At 34.2% G+C, this 16,243-nt stretch overlaps 1 protein-coding gene across 14 annotated transcripts in view; it reads right to left on the minus strand.

Moving 5' to 3' along the window:
* Window positions 1-16,078, minus strand: part of LOC104676323 (serine/threonine-protein kinase TNNI3K) — a 312,974-nt gene extending 296,896 nt beyond the window's left edge. For all 14 annotated transcript variants that reach the window (XR_004052006.1, XR_004052005.1, XR_004052002.1 and 11 more), the window contains exons 1-4: window positions 15,976-16,078; window positions 15,259-15,367; window positions 4,056-4,141; window positions 2,831-2,928 (exon numbers count right to left, since the gene is read on the minus strand). Coding sequence is in view for 10 of the 14 variants with exons in the window: in XM_030912769.1 (XP_030768629.1) it covers window positions 2,831-2,928; window positions 4,056-4,141; window positions 15,259-15,367; window positions 15,976-16,015 (333 nt within the window). In the remaining 4 variants the exon portion in view is untranslated. The remainder of the gene's footprint in view (window positions 1-2,830; window positions 2,929-4,055; window positions 4,142-15,258; window positions 15,368-15,975) is intronic.
* Between the last annotated feature and the right edge of the window lie 165 nt (window positions 16,079-16,243).

Consider the following 16,243-nt stretch of genomic DNA (forward strand, 5'->3'; position numbering starts at 1 on the left):
GCCTGGATTGGGACCCCTTTCCTCTAACGATTAGTCAGGCCCAGCATGCCAGGGTGTATAATTGAAAGAGCTATTTGATGTAGTGAACAAAAGGATGGGAGAGTTATATTATTCATTTTGTGAGTGTTATGAACAAAATAAAACTCGATTGCAATACCAAAAAAAAAAAAAAAACAAAGAAATATGTATAAATAAGTGGTATGCATGAAAAATATTAAGATAATAAAATACAAGGATTGGGCGAGAAATTATTTCAGAGTAAGGGAGATTACAGAAATAAGAAAACTGAAAATGCATGATTGTGGATTGAATCCTATCCCAGACAAGAAAAAATAATCTATAAATGACACAATTGGGACAATTTATAAAACTGGAATTTGAACTATAGGTTATAATATCCTATGGATGTTAATATCATCTCAATTTTTTTTTATTTTATAATTGCATTGGAGTTATATAAGTGAATTTTCTTGTTCTTAGGAAATGAAGACTGAAGTGGCAAGAGTGCATGTTGTATACAATTTACTGTCAAATGCTTCTAAAAAAAACCCAGAATAATGGAAATGGGACAAAATGCAAACAGTTAATGAACCTGGATAAGGAGTTTCTTGTACTATTCTTGCAATTGTTTTGTTAAGTTTGAAATAATATTAAAATTAAAAGGTTATTAATACTATATGGGGGTGGGGAACTGAGCCCCAAATTAATTATATACTTACTGGAGTAGTCCTGTCAAGGGATAATTAGGAGTAGGTTTAGGCCTACTGGGCCTACAAGCCTGTAATCCCAGCACTTTGGGAGGCCGAGACGGGCGGATCACGAGGTCAGGAGATCGAGACCATCCTGGCTAACACGGTGAAACCCCGTCTCTACTAAAAAAATACAAAAAACGAGCCGAGCGAGGTGGCAAGCGCCTGTAGTCCCAGCTACTCCGGAGGCTGAGGCAGAAGAATGGCATAAACCCGGGAGGCGGAGCTTGCAGTGAGCTGAGATCCGGCCACTGCACTCCAGCCCGGGAGACAGAGCGAGACTCCATCTCAAAAAAAAAAAAAAAAAAAAGGAGTAGGTTTAATGCATTTAGCATTTAATGGTTACTAGGTTTAATGCCCGGTAGTGTGAACAACTATTTTATATTATTTTTGTGTTTAAAATGAAATAGTAACTTCAATTTGTTTTTTACCTTTGTTAAGAAATTTGCAAAATAACTATGCATTTTATTATGGCCTTTTAATATTTTTGCCTGCTTTGTTTCCTAAGAATCTAAATTTTCATTTAAACTTGCTATGAAAAAGCTATAGTTTATGTACCCTTCTCTAAAATAGAAGAAAACATAAAAATAGAGCAAAGAAAACTCTAAAAATGGAAATTTAGTTATTAGAAACAGAGGTTGAAGAAATATATTCTCTAAATATTGTAGCACTAAATCATTCAGAACCCATTCGTGTGCCAGTGTCATGCTAAATCTTAGCAAAATGAACTAATACAGAAAAAATCTCCTAGACGGTGAGGTTCAGAATTCATGGTTTCATGCAGTGCCATGGCTATCCATCACTACCTTCCCGTTCCCTGAAGCTCTTCTACTTTCACCTCCTGCCTTTCAGCAGAAAAGTCAACATCAGATGCTATTTTCTACACCGGAAACTCAGACTGTTTTGTAGTTTAGCAGGATAATTAACAGGTATTAAAGACAATTTAGCACGTAAGTGAGGCTTTCTCCCAGAAGGAATTAGAAGAATTGACTAGGCATTGACCGGGCATGAAGAGATGAAACTTTAGAGTATTTGCACTATGAATTATAGGAATTTATGAAGCTAAATCATGGGAAAATAAGGTACTCTTTCCTCCCAATGACAAACTCTCTAGCAGTTGGGGGAGGGAGATAGTGCAGGGGGTCCCTAATACAGGCAAAAAGTTGTCCCTCCTTCCACACCTGCACAGACAAAACTGAAATAAAATTCTGTCACAGACTCATATGAAAATGAGAAAGAACAAAATACGCAATATACAAATGAGATTCTGGGAGTAATGAGTCAACTGTACTTGATTTTAATCACTATTCTAATATTGTCCAGGTATCTACTTTAGCCTTTAATTGCATTTTCTGTAAAATAAATCCTAATATGCAGTTATTTTAATGAGTAAAGTACATTAAACTTAGTATGATATTTAGCTCACAACAAACATAAAGTAGAAATTGTTATTATAATTATAAAATGGTCAATGTATATTATATAATTTGTATGTTTTATAAATTTATATTTATGAAAATCTCAAGGTTCAATTCCAACACTAAGTATCCCAGTTTGTCCAATCCACTATTATATTTATTATTCTATGAGGTGCTGAGATTAGGTTGAAGCCAGGGACTAATATAAGAAAAAAAACAGCTGGAGCAAAAAGTTTTTTTAAGAAAAATTTGCAGTAAAGAAATACAGCTTCAATGTGTTTCTTTTGATACAGCCTCATCTCTCTCTGCACAGAGGCAGCATGGTGTTCCGATGAGGAGCTTTGGCAACAGAACTAGACTGCCTTGTCTTAAATCCTGGCTGACCCCTGGCTAACCATGTAACCTTGGGAATAATCATATTCACTTGTGGGATTCTTGTGAGAATTAAATGAGCTAAATAGAGAAAGCATTAAAAAGAGTATGTGTCTAGTATACAGAAGATATCTGCTCAATAAAGAGAAAGAAGTCCTTTAGTAATGTAATGACTCTGGTCACTGAAAATTTTCCATGATTACTAATTTGGAAAAAAAAAAAAAAAAAAGCCTCAAGATACACACTATCCTTAGTTCTAAAGCAGTGTTTATGGGAATCAAAGTGTCATACCTTGTAAACTGCCAAATGCAAGGCTGTAAATCCATTTCTTGACAGTCGAGATGGGCGGAGCCCTTTTAACATAAGAGTTCGAATATGTGATTTGTTGCCTTAAAGAGAAAAATGAAAAAAGGCTAAATCGTTGTGGGGATGGGGTGAGTTTAAGATTCTCTTTGACTTAATGATAAATGCCACACAGCTGTATAAAAATGTCAAGCTGCCGTTCTGCAGGCCATTTGTAAAGTTTTCTATTTATTGACAACCTTACTTTCTAGGGGATATTTCTTTTCCATTTATAAAACTTTATTCAAATGCTGTGTATTTTGATTCTTCATCTTAAGATTTTTTTATTTAGTATCCTCATCATCGGATGGTTTTGAAACATAAACACATAAGAGAATTCACCATAATAAACTATTAGTGAAAAAGCGTAAATTAAAAAATCTGGTTGTAGAGGATTTATCTGAACATTATTAACAGTAGCGCTTATTTAGATCAAAGAAATATGAAGGATATAACCAAGGTTGGGAAGGCACATTTAAAGTTGAGAGAACAATCTGTTAAGCAGAGTCTGTTTGGTTTGTTTGGGAGAAATGGTTAAGGAATATGGTTAGAGTTGACACACATTTCTGTTCCATTTTAAGAAGTTAAGTTCAATGAATGTAGTTTGGGTTAACAAAATAAATATTAATGGTTCATTCATTAATTCAATAACTTAACTGAGTGGATATTATATGCCAGGCACCATTCAAAGTGCTTGAGATACATTAATAAACAAAACAAATTAAGTGTAAGCCAGATTAAACTCTTAATCTTCACTTTGATCAATCCTTACTTTTAGATTTTATCTTTGGCATTTGTCACTTTTCCACGTACTCTTGTTGAATATTGTGAAGCAACTGCTTGATGCTATTTTGGGGAATCTTTAACTGCTTCTGAATTTAAGTTAATCCCTGACTGGCATGCCCAATATTGAAAAGAGATTTTTGATTTCCAAGCAAATTGAGTGACTTGGTTTCCGGTAGGAACACAATGAAGCTTAAATTTAAAGCTAAATCAATTGGAATATTCTGCCTGATAGTTACTGCCTAAACGGAGATTATCAAGGTTGGAAAAGGCAAAGGAGAAGAGAAAATTGAACATGAATAGAATTCTCTTGTAGACTATTAAGCAGCTCAAGTCACTGATGATATACACATATAACCAGTTTACAAAGTACTAAGTTTCAAGTACTCACCTCCACAAATGCAACATAAATGAAGTAGAGACAGCCCATTTTCAGTGCGGTAATTTAAATTGACTTTACTGAAGGCTTCATCAGAGCTGAAAAAAACATTTTACAGATGATCACAAAATTCATCTTTTAACATATTGTCTTTCATTTGAAAATTATAAATGCAAATTCTGTTACTATCAATTCAGAAATGTATTTTTTTCTAAGATTATTTTGCACTTACAGAAAGAATCTTGAACCCTCTATATGAAGAATTAAAATTGAGAGGAAATTCTGTAGTTTTACATTGTAATGATGTCACCAGAAATAACACTATGTTTCCAATAGTTGCTCCAGAATCACTGACAGCTACTAGGTGTCACAATAATGAATTTAGTGGCACTTTTTAAAGACAAGTAAAACCAAGGTCAGACATAATCTAGGAACATGAGAGTCACTGTTAGTAGGGAATACTTATACAATACATATATAAAATTGATTATTATGAAAATCAGAAAATCAGAAATCAGAAAATTGTTGTCAAATATAAAAGGCCAAGAAAAGTCAAATATGACATGAAATTATAGGGGACAAGAAAGACCTTCCCCTTTGCCTCTCTGAAGTTTTGCTGAAATCAACTGACAAAAGGGACATTAATAGAAGAAAAGGCATAGAATATATTTGATTATAGTTTTAAAAGGCACAAGAGACACAAGACATAAGAGCCTTCAGAATGAAGACTCAAAGATACAGGAACAACTCTATAAGTTCTGGTTTCTATGACCTGCCTTGAGGGAAGAAGGATTCTAGTCTCTATGGCTATCCTCTGGGGAAAATGAGGGGTCAGAGACAAGAGGAGAGGAGGAGGTCAGAGAGAAAGTTTTGCTTCTAAGGCTGCTTGTAAGGCCTTCATTTTGAGGTGTCATTTTCTGAGTCTCAACAAAAATGATGCTAAAATTACCCGAAGAGTTATACTTCAAAAAGAAAGTTGTATATTCACAGTGAAGTTGGCAATGTTAACAGTGCAATAATCATTTTTGATTACATATCACATGCCAGATACTGTAGTAAGCACTTAACCTTACTTATTCCTCACCACAGCACAATGTCATGTGCATTGTCACATATATTATTTTACTCATTTTATAATTGAAGAAATTGAAGCTTAAAGGGTTAAATAACTTGCCAAATTGGAAAAAAAAGAACAAACTACTTAAGAGGCAGAATCAGGATAAGATTTGAATCCTGGTGTAACTATAAGACAAGGCTTTCAAGGATTACCACGCTGATGAAATGATTTTTTCCACTTTGAAAACATCAAAACATAACAGGTATTGCTATATAACATTGGACATACATACTGAAAAATTGCATTTTCTCAGGGGTTTATTGCTACATAGCAGCTCCAGAGCTTTTTCTTCTTTCACTATATGCCATTAAGTTCATTATGGTTAGCTCAAAAGAAGGTGCATCTTTCCCTGTTTTGCTTAGGCTGCTGGTTACATAGTTTTTCTTAGGATCAGAAGGCCTCTCTCTCCTCCCCCAACCCAATACTTTGTTTTCTTTCTTGTGGTTTTAGAGTATGTTTCATTTGCTGGACAATAGAAAGACCAGGGAAGAAAAGCCAAAGCAGCTCAGAGTTGAATCATTGTCCATCAACATTCTCAGTTTCCAGTCACAGTTTTCTTTCCCTTTTTATTTATGGACACTAATTTCCTACAACCTTTAAGAGAAAAATCCAATCTACCTAGTTTGAAAGGCAGTGTTCAGCTCTGCCGAATACCTCTACTATTTCAAGTCATAACCACAAAGAAGACCTCTGCGACCTGTGAATGCATTTCCAAGTGTGTTCCAAGTACCTAGTTTACTTTCTTCCAAGACATCCATAATATATTTGGGTTTCAGGGTTTAAAAGCCTGGCTGAGCCAAAGACTACACATTTCTAAGAATCATGTTATTTTGTGAAGTTACTGCCATACCATAAACAGCTCTATCATTTATAAGTAGGCTCATTTTATTGTAAGTGGACATTTAAAACAGTGGTATTTTCATCAGAAATGATTTTGATTGCAGTATTCTTTGAGCTGAGGGAAATTGCTGATAGAAGTGAGTTAAATTCTTAACTATCTTCATGAAATTCTAAACTCCCTGCTTATATTATTAACATTTATAAACACTGGAGTTTATTGTACTTCTACAAAAGGCTTTCCAAAGCAAGTTGAGCTGTGTTTCCCAGTATTAGTAAGCTGTCTACATGTTTTGCTGCAGGGAAACACAGAAAGCAAGAAGGGTAGGAGGGTAAAAAAAGTTTGAGAATACCGTATTCCCACGACTGTGAAAACAAACCACAAGACTTGCCATTTCTAATTAAAGCATTTCGCTGAGGTTCTTCAATGACCCTGGATTTACAGCCTTTCTCTTTTTAGCAGTACCTTGGAGAATAGCACTTTTTCTTTTTCTATTTTAAAATTCCAATAGCTTTTGATGTTCTTAACTGGGTGCCTTGATGATAATGTTCTGAATTTATAGTACCTTTCAAGTGTAAGTACTTTACAAGTGATATGAGACTTTGGCTCACTCACCAAAGACTATGCTATCTCTCTAAAGCTGCTAGAGATTTAAATAGGCAGGAGGCAGCTTGAAATTGACCTGTGAGGCCAAGGATATGATCTCATTTCTACTGAAAAATGTCCTGGGAACATCATGGACCTCAAGAGGTCGAGAATTTTAGCTTTACATTCCTCTTGAAAGGCTACCTGTGGCTCTAGGGCCCTCCTGGGGCAATGGTCTTTATTCAGACAAAGACAAGGATTTCATTAATAGAATCACTCCACTTCTCACCAGGGACTATATCACAGTACCTTACCACAGTTTAGACCTTTATCTGTGAAATCTGACCCAGTCAGAGTACAAGAGAACTTTGCTTCAGGCAGAAGTTGTAATACATTGGGATTATATTCTTTTTTCCAGTATCTTATCAGATGCTACTTCCCCCCACCTTTCTTTTTGGAGGGATTTTCCTGAATTTCTCCTTAGATACTATGTGAGATTTTGGGTGTGAGTGAAATGAGTTTACTTTCAGATGTCTGTTTTCTATTCATAATTTTTATTTATCAAGGTGCTCTGAAAAGTTTAAATTATACATAGAACACAGAACTGCACATGAGATTCTCTTATTTAAACTTGACCTCTCAAACTTTTAATATTACTGTATTTTCAACAGTGGAGATATGCAAAGAATGAAAAATGCAAAGGAGGGAAAAAAGGTTAAAGTTGAAGTGAAAATCACTTTATTTGAGAGGGTAAACTCAATTGCTTTCTTATTCTGTGATCTAACTTGGATGATCCGTTCAATAAGTCTGGCACAACACCTACTAAACACCTACTATATGCCTCACTTCTGCTCTTAAGGCTCACTTCAGGTTGTGTTCAAGAGTCTCCTTGATATACACTACTCATTAAATCCTGTATCCTTTGAATACATCAGTCCTGGAAATATACATACTAGATAAAATCCTGAAATTGACTGTTGTGTTGTCCTGATATCTAATACTCCGATCAGCTTTGCAAAACAAATGAACATGGAATAAACAGAAAATACAAGATGCCAGGGTCCATTCTTGATTTTTTAAAAAGAAAGGCACTAAGTAAATGTTTATTACTTACATAAATAAAATTGAAAGCAAGATTAATGACTCTTTATTCAACAATTATTCCTCAGCTAACTGAATCTTGAACTAGACTTTACCATCTATAAGTGACTCAGTATAGAGTCCTAAAGAGTTCCTTGCTTTAAACTGAGCTGCTCCTTGTTGCTTTTGTTCTCCTTTTGAATTATATCCTCCTTGAACTCATGCAACTTCTATTAATGTCAACAAAATGAATCAACAGAGAATAGACTCCTGTAATATTTGGCAGTCAAGTGTGATTTTAATAGTACAATTTTTAGTTCAACTTTAATAACTGGAATGTACATTTTTAAAATGAGAGTTACTTTGGGGGCTATATTTGAATCCTAATTCTCACTTCCCATTAACTTCTAGTCAAACGTTTCTGTTTTGAAACATGTAATTAAAATATTCAAGATATTTAAGCAATCATTCCTAGGAGAGAAATTTCATTTTCTCTTCTTTTGCCTCTTCTAAAGTAACCGTGTATGTCAAATTCACTGCCAATTGAGCATCACTTATGTATTCTAATACCCTAAACTCAATTTATTTTTTAATTTCCCCTTACATTTTTCATCACCTGCCATGCCACACTGTAACTTAACATATCCTAATGAGTTCATCGTGCATGCTGGGGCATGAATGAAGTTCCTAATTAAAATAAAGCCACTCTTATGAATATATTTCTAATAGTAAATGCTGTTCTTAATCATTAAAAATGATAGTTCTGTACCCAAAGGTTACTTTCTTTCTAGTAGCATAATGAATTCTTTTCCTAGCCTTTACCTTTTACCCAGAAAAGTGTGCAGTTTTGTGATCCAATTAAATTTCTTTTTCATGACCTCATCCTTTCAAGAAGATATCTGACATGAATGACCACAAGTGGGAACTTATTAAAATGTAACATTTGAACAGTTGGCCAAAAAATAACACACTGCTGTCCAAGGTATTCAGACAGGTAGATACATTTTAAAGCTAATTCATTGGTTGAAACTTAGGGGAAAGCCAATAATGTAGAAAGAAGGTAAGGATTTTTTATGGGTCGTCTAGTTTCCCAAACTGATCATTTAAGTTTCAAATGGCTAGTTGCAACTTCTTGCCTATTCACTGCAGATTCTTCCCTGCCCCATGCCCTCCAAGCAACAGAAACAGACAAATAATAAGATCTGTTTCTAATATATATCACCAAGAAATATCCAGAAATGTATTTGTTCAATATCTTACAAATAAAATCTGCAAACTAATACTGTGAAGTATATTCATTTATTCAGCCATTCGTACAATAAACAATTATAGAGTTAGAGTGACAGATACAGCAAGAATAGCTAAGCATTATAAAATTGATGTAATAATTGTTACGTCATAAGATTGTTGTGAAGTGTAAATGAGTTAGAATTTATAAAACTTTTATAAATATTAACTGCTATAATAGTTATTTCTAGTAAGGCATTGATATTGATTATTTTTACTGTTTTTTTGTATTGTTTTGCTCTTCCAAAGAGGGATAGCAAAGTAGAAAGGAATCATGGAAGTACAGGATGGAAGAGAAGAAGAAAGGAAGAGTAAGGGGGAGAGAAAATGATAGAAAGATAGCAGGCTAGAGATGGAGAAGGAAAGGGAGAACAATAGGGAGAGATAGAGAGAGAGAGAGACAGAGAGAGACTGAGGTCAAGTTGCTTCTCAATGATTTCGCAAGATATTCCTGTAAAATTATAGTTCGTAACTAGTTTTACCTGGACAAACAAGAAAAGAATTAGAGAAACAGACTGGCTTAGGGCATTATGAATTCTTTGTATCCTTTTGGGTTTCAGGTTTTTGTTGTTATTGATGATTCTTATTTTTTGTTTTGTGGCTAATTAGCAAAACACACTACCCAAACATGTCAAATAATATTTTCATCCTATGTTAATTATAAGATGACATTTCCCCTTCAATATCCTACTTAGTAGTTTGACAGAAAGGGTCTATTCCTCTTAAATAAGATCAGCTTGAAAAGTTTCCAGAGCTATTCATTTTATAATAGCCAGATTTCATAGTTGGCTATAGTGCTAAAAATAATTTTAGAAGATAATTCATTTAAGGATGAGTATAGTGGAATGCAACAGGCCTCAGCAGAACTTTTCAGAGAGAAAAGGTACAAAAAGGTATATTTCAGAAAACATGTTTTTTCATTTCCTCTATACATTGTGACTTTTTAATGGAACAGAGCATTCTTTTGACCATTTTTTGTACATAATTAAACCTAGTCAGTTTTAAAGTGAGGCACTGTAATTACTGACCAAGATGTATCTACCCAATGCCAAAAAAATACAGGTTGTTTTGGATTATGTTGATGTCATAGTGTTTAAAAATTATGGCTTTTCTGGGCCGGATGCGGTGGCTCATGCCTGTAATCCCAGGACTTTGGGAGGCCGAGGAGAGCGGATCACGAGGTCAGGAGATTGAGAACATCCTGGCCAACACGGTGAAACCCTATCTCTACTAAAAAATACAAAAAAATTAGCCCGGCCTGGTGGCGGGCGCCTGTAGTCGCAGCTGCTCTACTCGGGAAGCTGAGGCAGGAGAATGGTGTGAACCTAGGAGGCGGAGCTTGCAATGAGCTGAGATCTCGCAGCTGCAATCCAGCCTGGGCTGAACAGAGCGAGACTCCGTTTCAAAAAAGAAAAAGAAAATTATAACTTTTCTGGAATATTCTCATAGTTTTACATATTATATTATAGATTAAGCAGATACAAAGTTGGCTTGACAATGAAATTAGCAAAACATAGTCTTAAAATTTATTAGGATAAAAACTATTGAAACAGGCCGGGCATGGTGGCTCAAGCCTGTAATCCTAGCACTTTGGGAGGCCGAGACGGGCAGATCGCGAGGTCAGGAGATCGAGACCATCCTGGCTAACACGGTGAAACCCCGTCTCTACTAAAAACTACAAAAAAACTAGCCGGGCGAGGTGGCGGCGCCTGTGGTCCCAGCTACCTGGGAGGCTGAGGCAGGAGAATGGCGTCAACCCGGGAGGCGCAGCTTGCAGTGAGCTGAGATCCGGCCACAGCAGTCCAGCCTGGGTGACAGAGCGAGACTCTGTCTCAAAAAAACAAACAAAACAAAACAAAAAAAACTATTGAAACAAAATAATTTGAATGAAAACGTTTTAAGTCACATGTGGAGAGCCATCACTTCCATAGTCTTTTCAAAAAGGTTGTATAATATTCATAACCAAGATTATTAATATGATACATTTTTAAATCAAATAAAGATGGGTGTAATCCTAGGTAAACTATACAAATTGTTTAATCTAGTTCAAGCCAGTTTAATTTGATTAGCCTCATTTTCTCCAAGTATAACATGGCAATTGCAACACTTACTTCAGAGGGATGTTAACATAAACAATAATGATTAAGTGTTAATAAACATTTCTGAGGTTTGGCCATGTGCCAGACACTGTGCTGAAGCACTTTACATATGCACCATTAGGATTATATAAGCTGATGCACACAAAGATATATAGAAGCATTTCTGGCATATGGTAAGCACTAAGTTATTAGTTTGTTTCACAAATAAATACAAAATAAATAAGGTTAAATAAGGAAAAAAAACGCTGCCTTTAGTGAACACATATACTAGTAGGGAGATAGACTTATAAATGGGTAAGAACAGCACCATGTAGTAAGTGTTATTATGTTGATAAAGATTAGAGGCAGCACCGAGGAGGATATAATCAGACAATGGTACTCTAAGGTGCCCTTTCTGTCTTTCCTTTTCCTCCTGCCTTCTCTTTTTCTTCTTTTCTTCCTATCACCAATCCATTACCTAAACAAATGTCCAAAGTTGTGAGTCCAAAGTAGCAACTTTACAGCAGAAAATGAAAGAACATTCCATTTGCATTTCCCTTCTTTCCCACATCAAGCTGCCATTCCAAAGCTGCTATAAATTGGCATAAGCAGGATAATTATTTAGCTCTTTCCGTCTTACATTTAGTTCTATATTGCTGTTTATTATATTGTGGGTAAAAGCTATGTCAGGAAGATTGTGTATTCGAGCTGATAGAGCAATGGTGTATTATGTGGTGAAAAATCTCTTATAATGAATGAAATTAGCATCTACCAGGAATGTCATAAAGAAATTGGTTAGCAAATGAAAAACTCTATTTACATCAGTGATCCTTTACCTTTGACGCTAGTGTTAATGTTCAACGTTCCTTTTTCGGTATTGTATACAGTCTCCTTGCTGTCTAAATGTTTAGAGAAAGGCTGATATCAGGCAACATAACATAATTGCTTATCATAGAAATGCTCTTTATATTATAAGAGAAATAAATAAGGGTGAGTAATGAGATTCTAACATTTATTTAGCAGCTATAATGCTCTAGATACTCATTTAAATGTCATTTCATACAATGTTATGTTTGATCTTCCCAACTACCTTTAAAATTTGGTGAATGAGCAAGTAAGACCATTTATATTCTCAGCACATTATTCTTTTCTTTCTTTCATCCATCATTTTATTCCAAAGAAAAGAAAATACTTAGAACTCTGCCCTGGAAGCAATTGACTTTTCTGTCCCAGATTATGCTATCTACTTTGACGAAATCAGACAAAAGCATATTATTCAGTTTTTGCTTGTTTGTTTTTTGGTTCTCTTGACTCTCTGTAGACCATACCAGTTGCTTACTTTCTGTTCCCATATTCCTCATCCCTTCACTAATATCACCTCAGGTAAAGAGTTCTCAGTGCAACTTGGATATCTTCCTAGAAGTATAGTTTTCAAACTTTAGAAGTATCACTTTTATTACGTATAGTTTTATCTGGGGAGTTTGTTAAACATTCAGGTTCTTGGAAGACATCTCCAGAGATTCTGATTCATTTGATAAAGGGTGGAGTCATGGAATCTAAAATTTTGGCAAGTACTACAGTCTCCATCTCCATTAACATAAGAGGCCCCTAGTTCTTGCAGAAACATAATTTTAGACTGGATAATCCTCTCCTCAACTTCCTTATCATCACATTCTGTAGCTTCTTTAATGTCATCAGGACCAGGTTATTGGTCTTTCTCTCCAAAAATGTCTAACCATTATCCTCAGTAAATTTGATAGCCATTTTGATGAGCCTTCTAATACTCTAGTCTCAAAATTCTTCAAATCCCTTTCAATAAAAATCATTAAAAGCTACATTTCAGATTTTGGAATCATCCTAAATTGTGCTATTACTTTACATTTTAATTTTGAAATAATCTTCTTCATAAAAACTTTCATTATTTCTAACTTTTAATAAGCTATTTGTTACTCTAACTTTATGATAAAGGCTTCTGTTCTTTAAATTGTCCTTATTTATCTAATCAATCATGATAATAGAAATTTCTAATTATTCAATGCTTACTATGTGTTGGGCCCTGTAATTAGTATTTAACTTACCTCATTTTGAAAATATCCTGTGAGGTAATTATTATTCACCTCATTTTATACATGGAAATGAGGATTAAGAAGATTAGAAAACATATCCATGGACATACAGCTTATAAATAGAAGAAGCTGTATTTAAAACCATGTTTGTATGACTCCAAAATTCTTACATTGATTTGCATAGCTTTCTTACTCAACTCAGATAATATGGTCAAGACATTATTTTTTCTCACTTTTCCTAAACTTTCTATGGTACTCATTCATTGTTGCCTACACACCTTTACTTAACTATGCTTTTTATCTATAATGATTCAAAAAATCAATGAATACATCAGGACCTAAATCTTGTTTTTGTAAGCAGGGTACAGTAGGAAGAGCACTATCTATGGAGTCAAGCAGACCTTGACATAAATCACATTCCAGAATTTACTGACCATGTGATTTGACAACTCCCAATGCCTTGTCTCTAATCCTTAATTTATCATCCACTAGAGTTAATATTATTCAGCACACATTAAATGACAACAATCTACATATGATAGATAAATAATGTCTTGTATTTGATGTATCTGGAACAACACTTGAATATGAGCTGGCACTGAACAAATTCTGGACTGTAAGCTCCCTGACACAGATTCCTGCCTCTCACCCCCAAAGCTAATGAGAAAAAAGGTCACATTTGTTGCATTTAGTAGAAACATAGGAAAAGTCCGTTATAGCAGTTGTCAACACAGCTTGTAGTTGTTGATGTGGTATGAGAAAGAACCTTACATCTTAAATCCATTGTTAAGCCTAATATTCAGGTTTGGATACATCTAGTTTAAGCTAACCTTGACCTATTTGCACAATACTTTCTAAATTAAAAAAAATACTAAATAACTGAGGCTTTGACCTTTAAAAGTTGAGGAAAATTTCTTCAATGTAATCACATTTCATTTAGCATATGTGTTTAAGTCAATAAGAGTTGGATGTTTATGATTAAGTTCTATATTCATATTTTTCCAACAAAACACATACATATTTATAATTTTCCTATACTAATGTACCAGTTATATTTCTATAGGAATTTCAAATGTTGTTCCATATCTCAGCATGTGATACTACTTGCAAAAGTCAGATCAGTGGTATCTCATCACAAGCGTCACTGTTGAGTTCATCATCTTGGGCCAAACTATAGAGAGAATCAATTATTTTTTGAACCATAAGTTGAACACTTGTGAAAGCCTTGTTAAATCCACTGACAAATTTCATATAAACTATATTATACATGGATGATTTTATTTGCCAGTTATGTGATATGTATATGTTTACTGTATCTAAAATTTTGTTTTAAAGATATGTCATTTGGTCATTGCTTTACACTTGTTTTCTAAGTAAAATAGAGGGAGTGATGAGTGCATTATGTAACACAGCTGTAAATGAACATGACTAATTGGCATATGTGGAACTTTTCCTTAGGCAGGCAGGTAACTTTCTTGAACCTCTAATGGGCATCTAGTTTCTCAATGTCAGATTCAATTTAACCAGAAGGCTTTTTGTGTATATAAGGGTCTTGCTCCTCTTTTCTGAACATTTTGTGTCTTCCAAGGTTGTGACACTGTCTTAGATTATTTTTCTCTTGTTATCATGGAACGAAACCTACTGAAATCCTGAAGGCAATATTATATGTTGTTATATGATTGTTCAGGGGCAGAATGATACTCAGTTCCATTAAGGGACAGCCTTTCAATGTCAAGAGACCAGAGGCTTTGTTAAAATTGGACTTACCATCATAGTTCAAAGAGAACAATGGGTCCAATATGCAACCACTATGTGGGAAGAAAAATCTTGCTTTTCATTGCTGGCATGGTTTACAAGAATGATCTAATTTCAGAGAAGATTATTGAGATCAACAATAGCTTGCACTCAAAGGCTAGCCCTTAGGTTCTTATTTTTAAATTTTAATGATGGCATATTACAAGTCATATTTTTAAGGAGGTGAGACGTTATGTTTACATTTTGAGAGTGATATGAGTGGTCAAAAAGAGATAATCTGACATCCTAAGGCTTAGAACATGACTGCTTTTGTCTGAGGTTCTATGGGTTTAAAAAATACACAGATACTTTAAAAAATAAGGTGAATACTGTAGACACTTATACAAAGAAATAACTCTTACAACTTTACCTAAATATATGCCTTAGTTCTGTCAGTTCTTTTTCCTTGATCTGCAGGTCATCTTCTAATCTTTCTATTGTGATAACATATGATTCACTGACTTTTTTCTTCCATTCATCTAGTAAAGAAGAACAAATGAGATTGATTTATAGTTGTGTTTTGCAAAATGTAGACACAGATCATAATATACAAGTAATCAAAACTGTTTTTATTCTAGAATCTACAATACTTAATTTAAATTACTGATTGTGAGTTTAAAATGCAGATGTTTATATTTCAAATGCAATCATATTGAATTGTAGTAATTAAGAATCCATTTGATATTGGATAATATATTTACATAGAAAAATATATTTGACTTATTTCATTTGATTTTATTGCATTTTAATTATAGCAATCTCTAGTTGCAAGACAGTTTTTAGGTTTTAAATACTAGATACTTAAGATATAATTCTAAAATCCCTACATTCAGCAATATTCCAAGTTTTTTTCTGTAACATTATACCAAGGAACTAAAGTAATATTTTTGTAAGAAATTTATTGCTTCCTATAAAGATCTTCAGAAAAAAAAATCTGAGTTCAGATAGTTTTTCAAAGACTTTCACATAACATGCTGCCTTATCTTCTATATACAAATTAACACATATTCCAATGAGTTGTTAGTTATCAGTACCTGTAATTGAACCATGTTATATTTAAGGAAATAAGAATAATTAGAATAATTACCAGTACAAGTTTGGGTTGGTCTAGATTTATAATTTCCCATTTATTATGTTTCTTCTTTTCTCCAGGGCAGTTCTTCAAGTTATAAGATTCCAAGTTCAAGTGCAGTGACAGCCCAGTTGAAAAATACTTTGATAGTCCGGCTAAAAATAAGCCCAACTGCCAAATGGAATGTCATGCAACAATGACAAAGAACAAAATCGTGTGTGCTTTCAAGGGTGAAATCATAAAGGGAACTAATCAGTCTGTTTAAAAGAACTGTATCAAAAAT

This window comes from Rhinopithecus roxellana, chromosome 12 (genome assembly GCF_007565055.1).
Source record: "Rhinopithecus roxellana isolate Shanxi Qingling chromosome 12, ASM756505v1, whole genome shotgun sequence".
NCBI lineage: Eukaryota > Metazoa > Chordata > Mammalia > Primates > Cercopithecidae > Rhinopithecus > Rhinopithecus roxellana.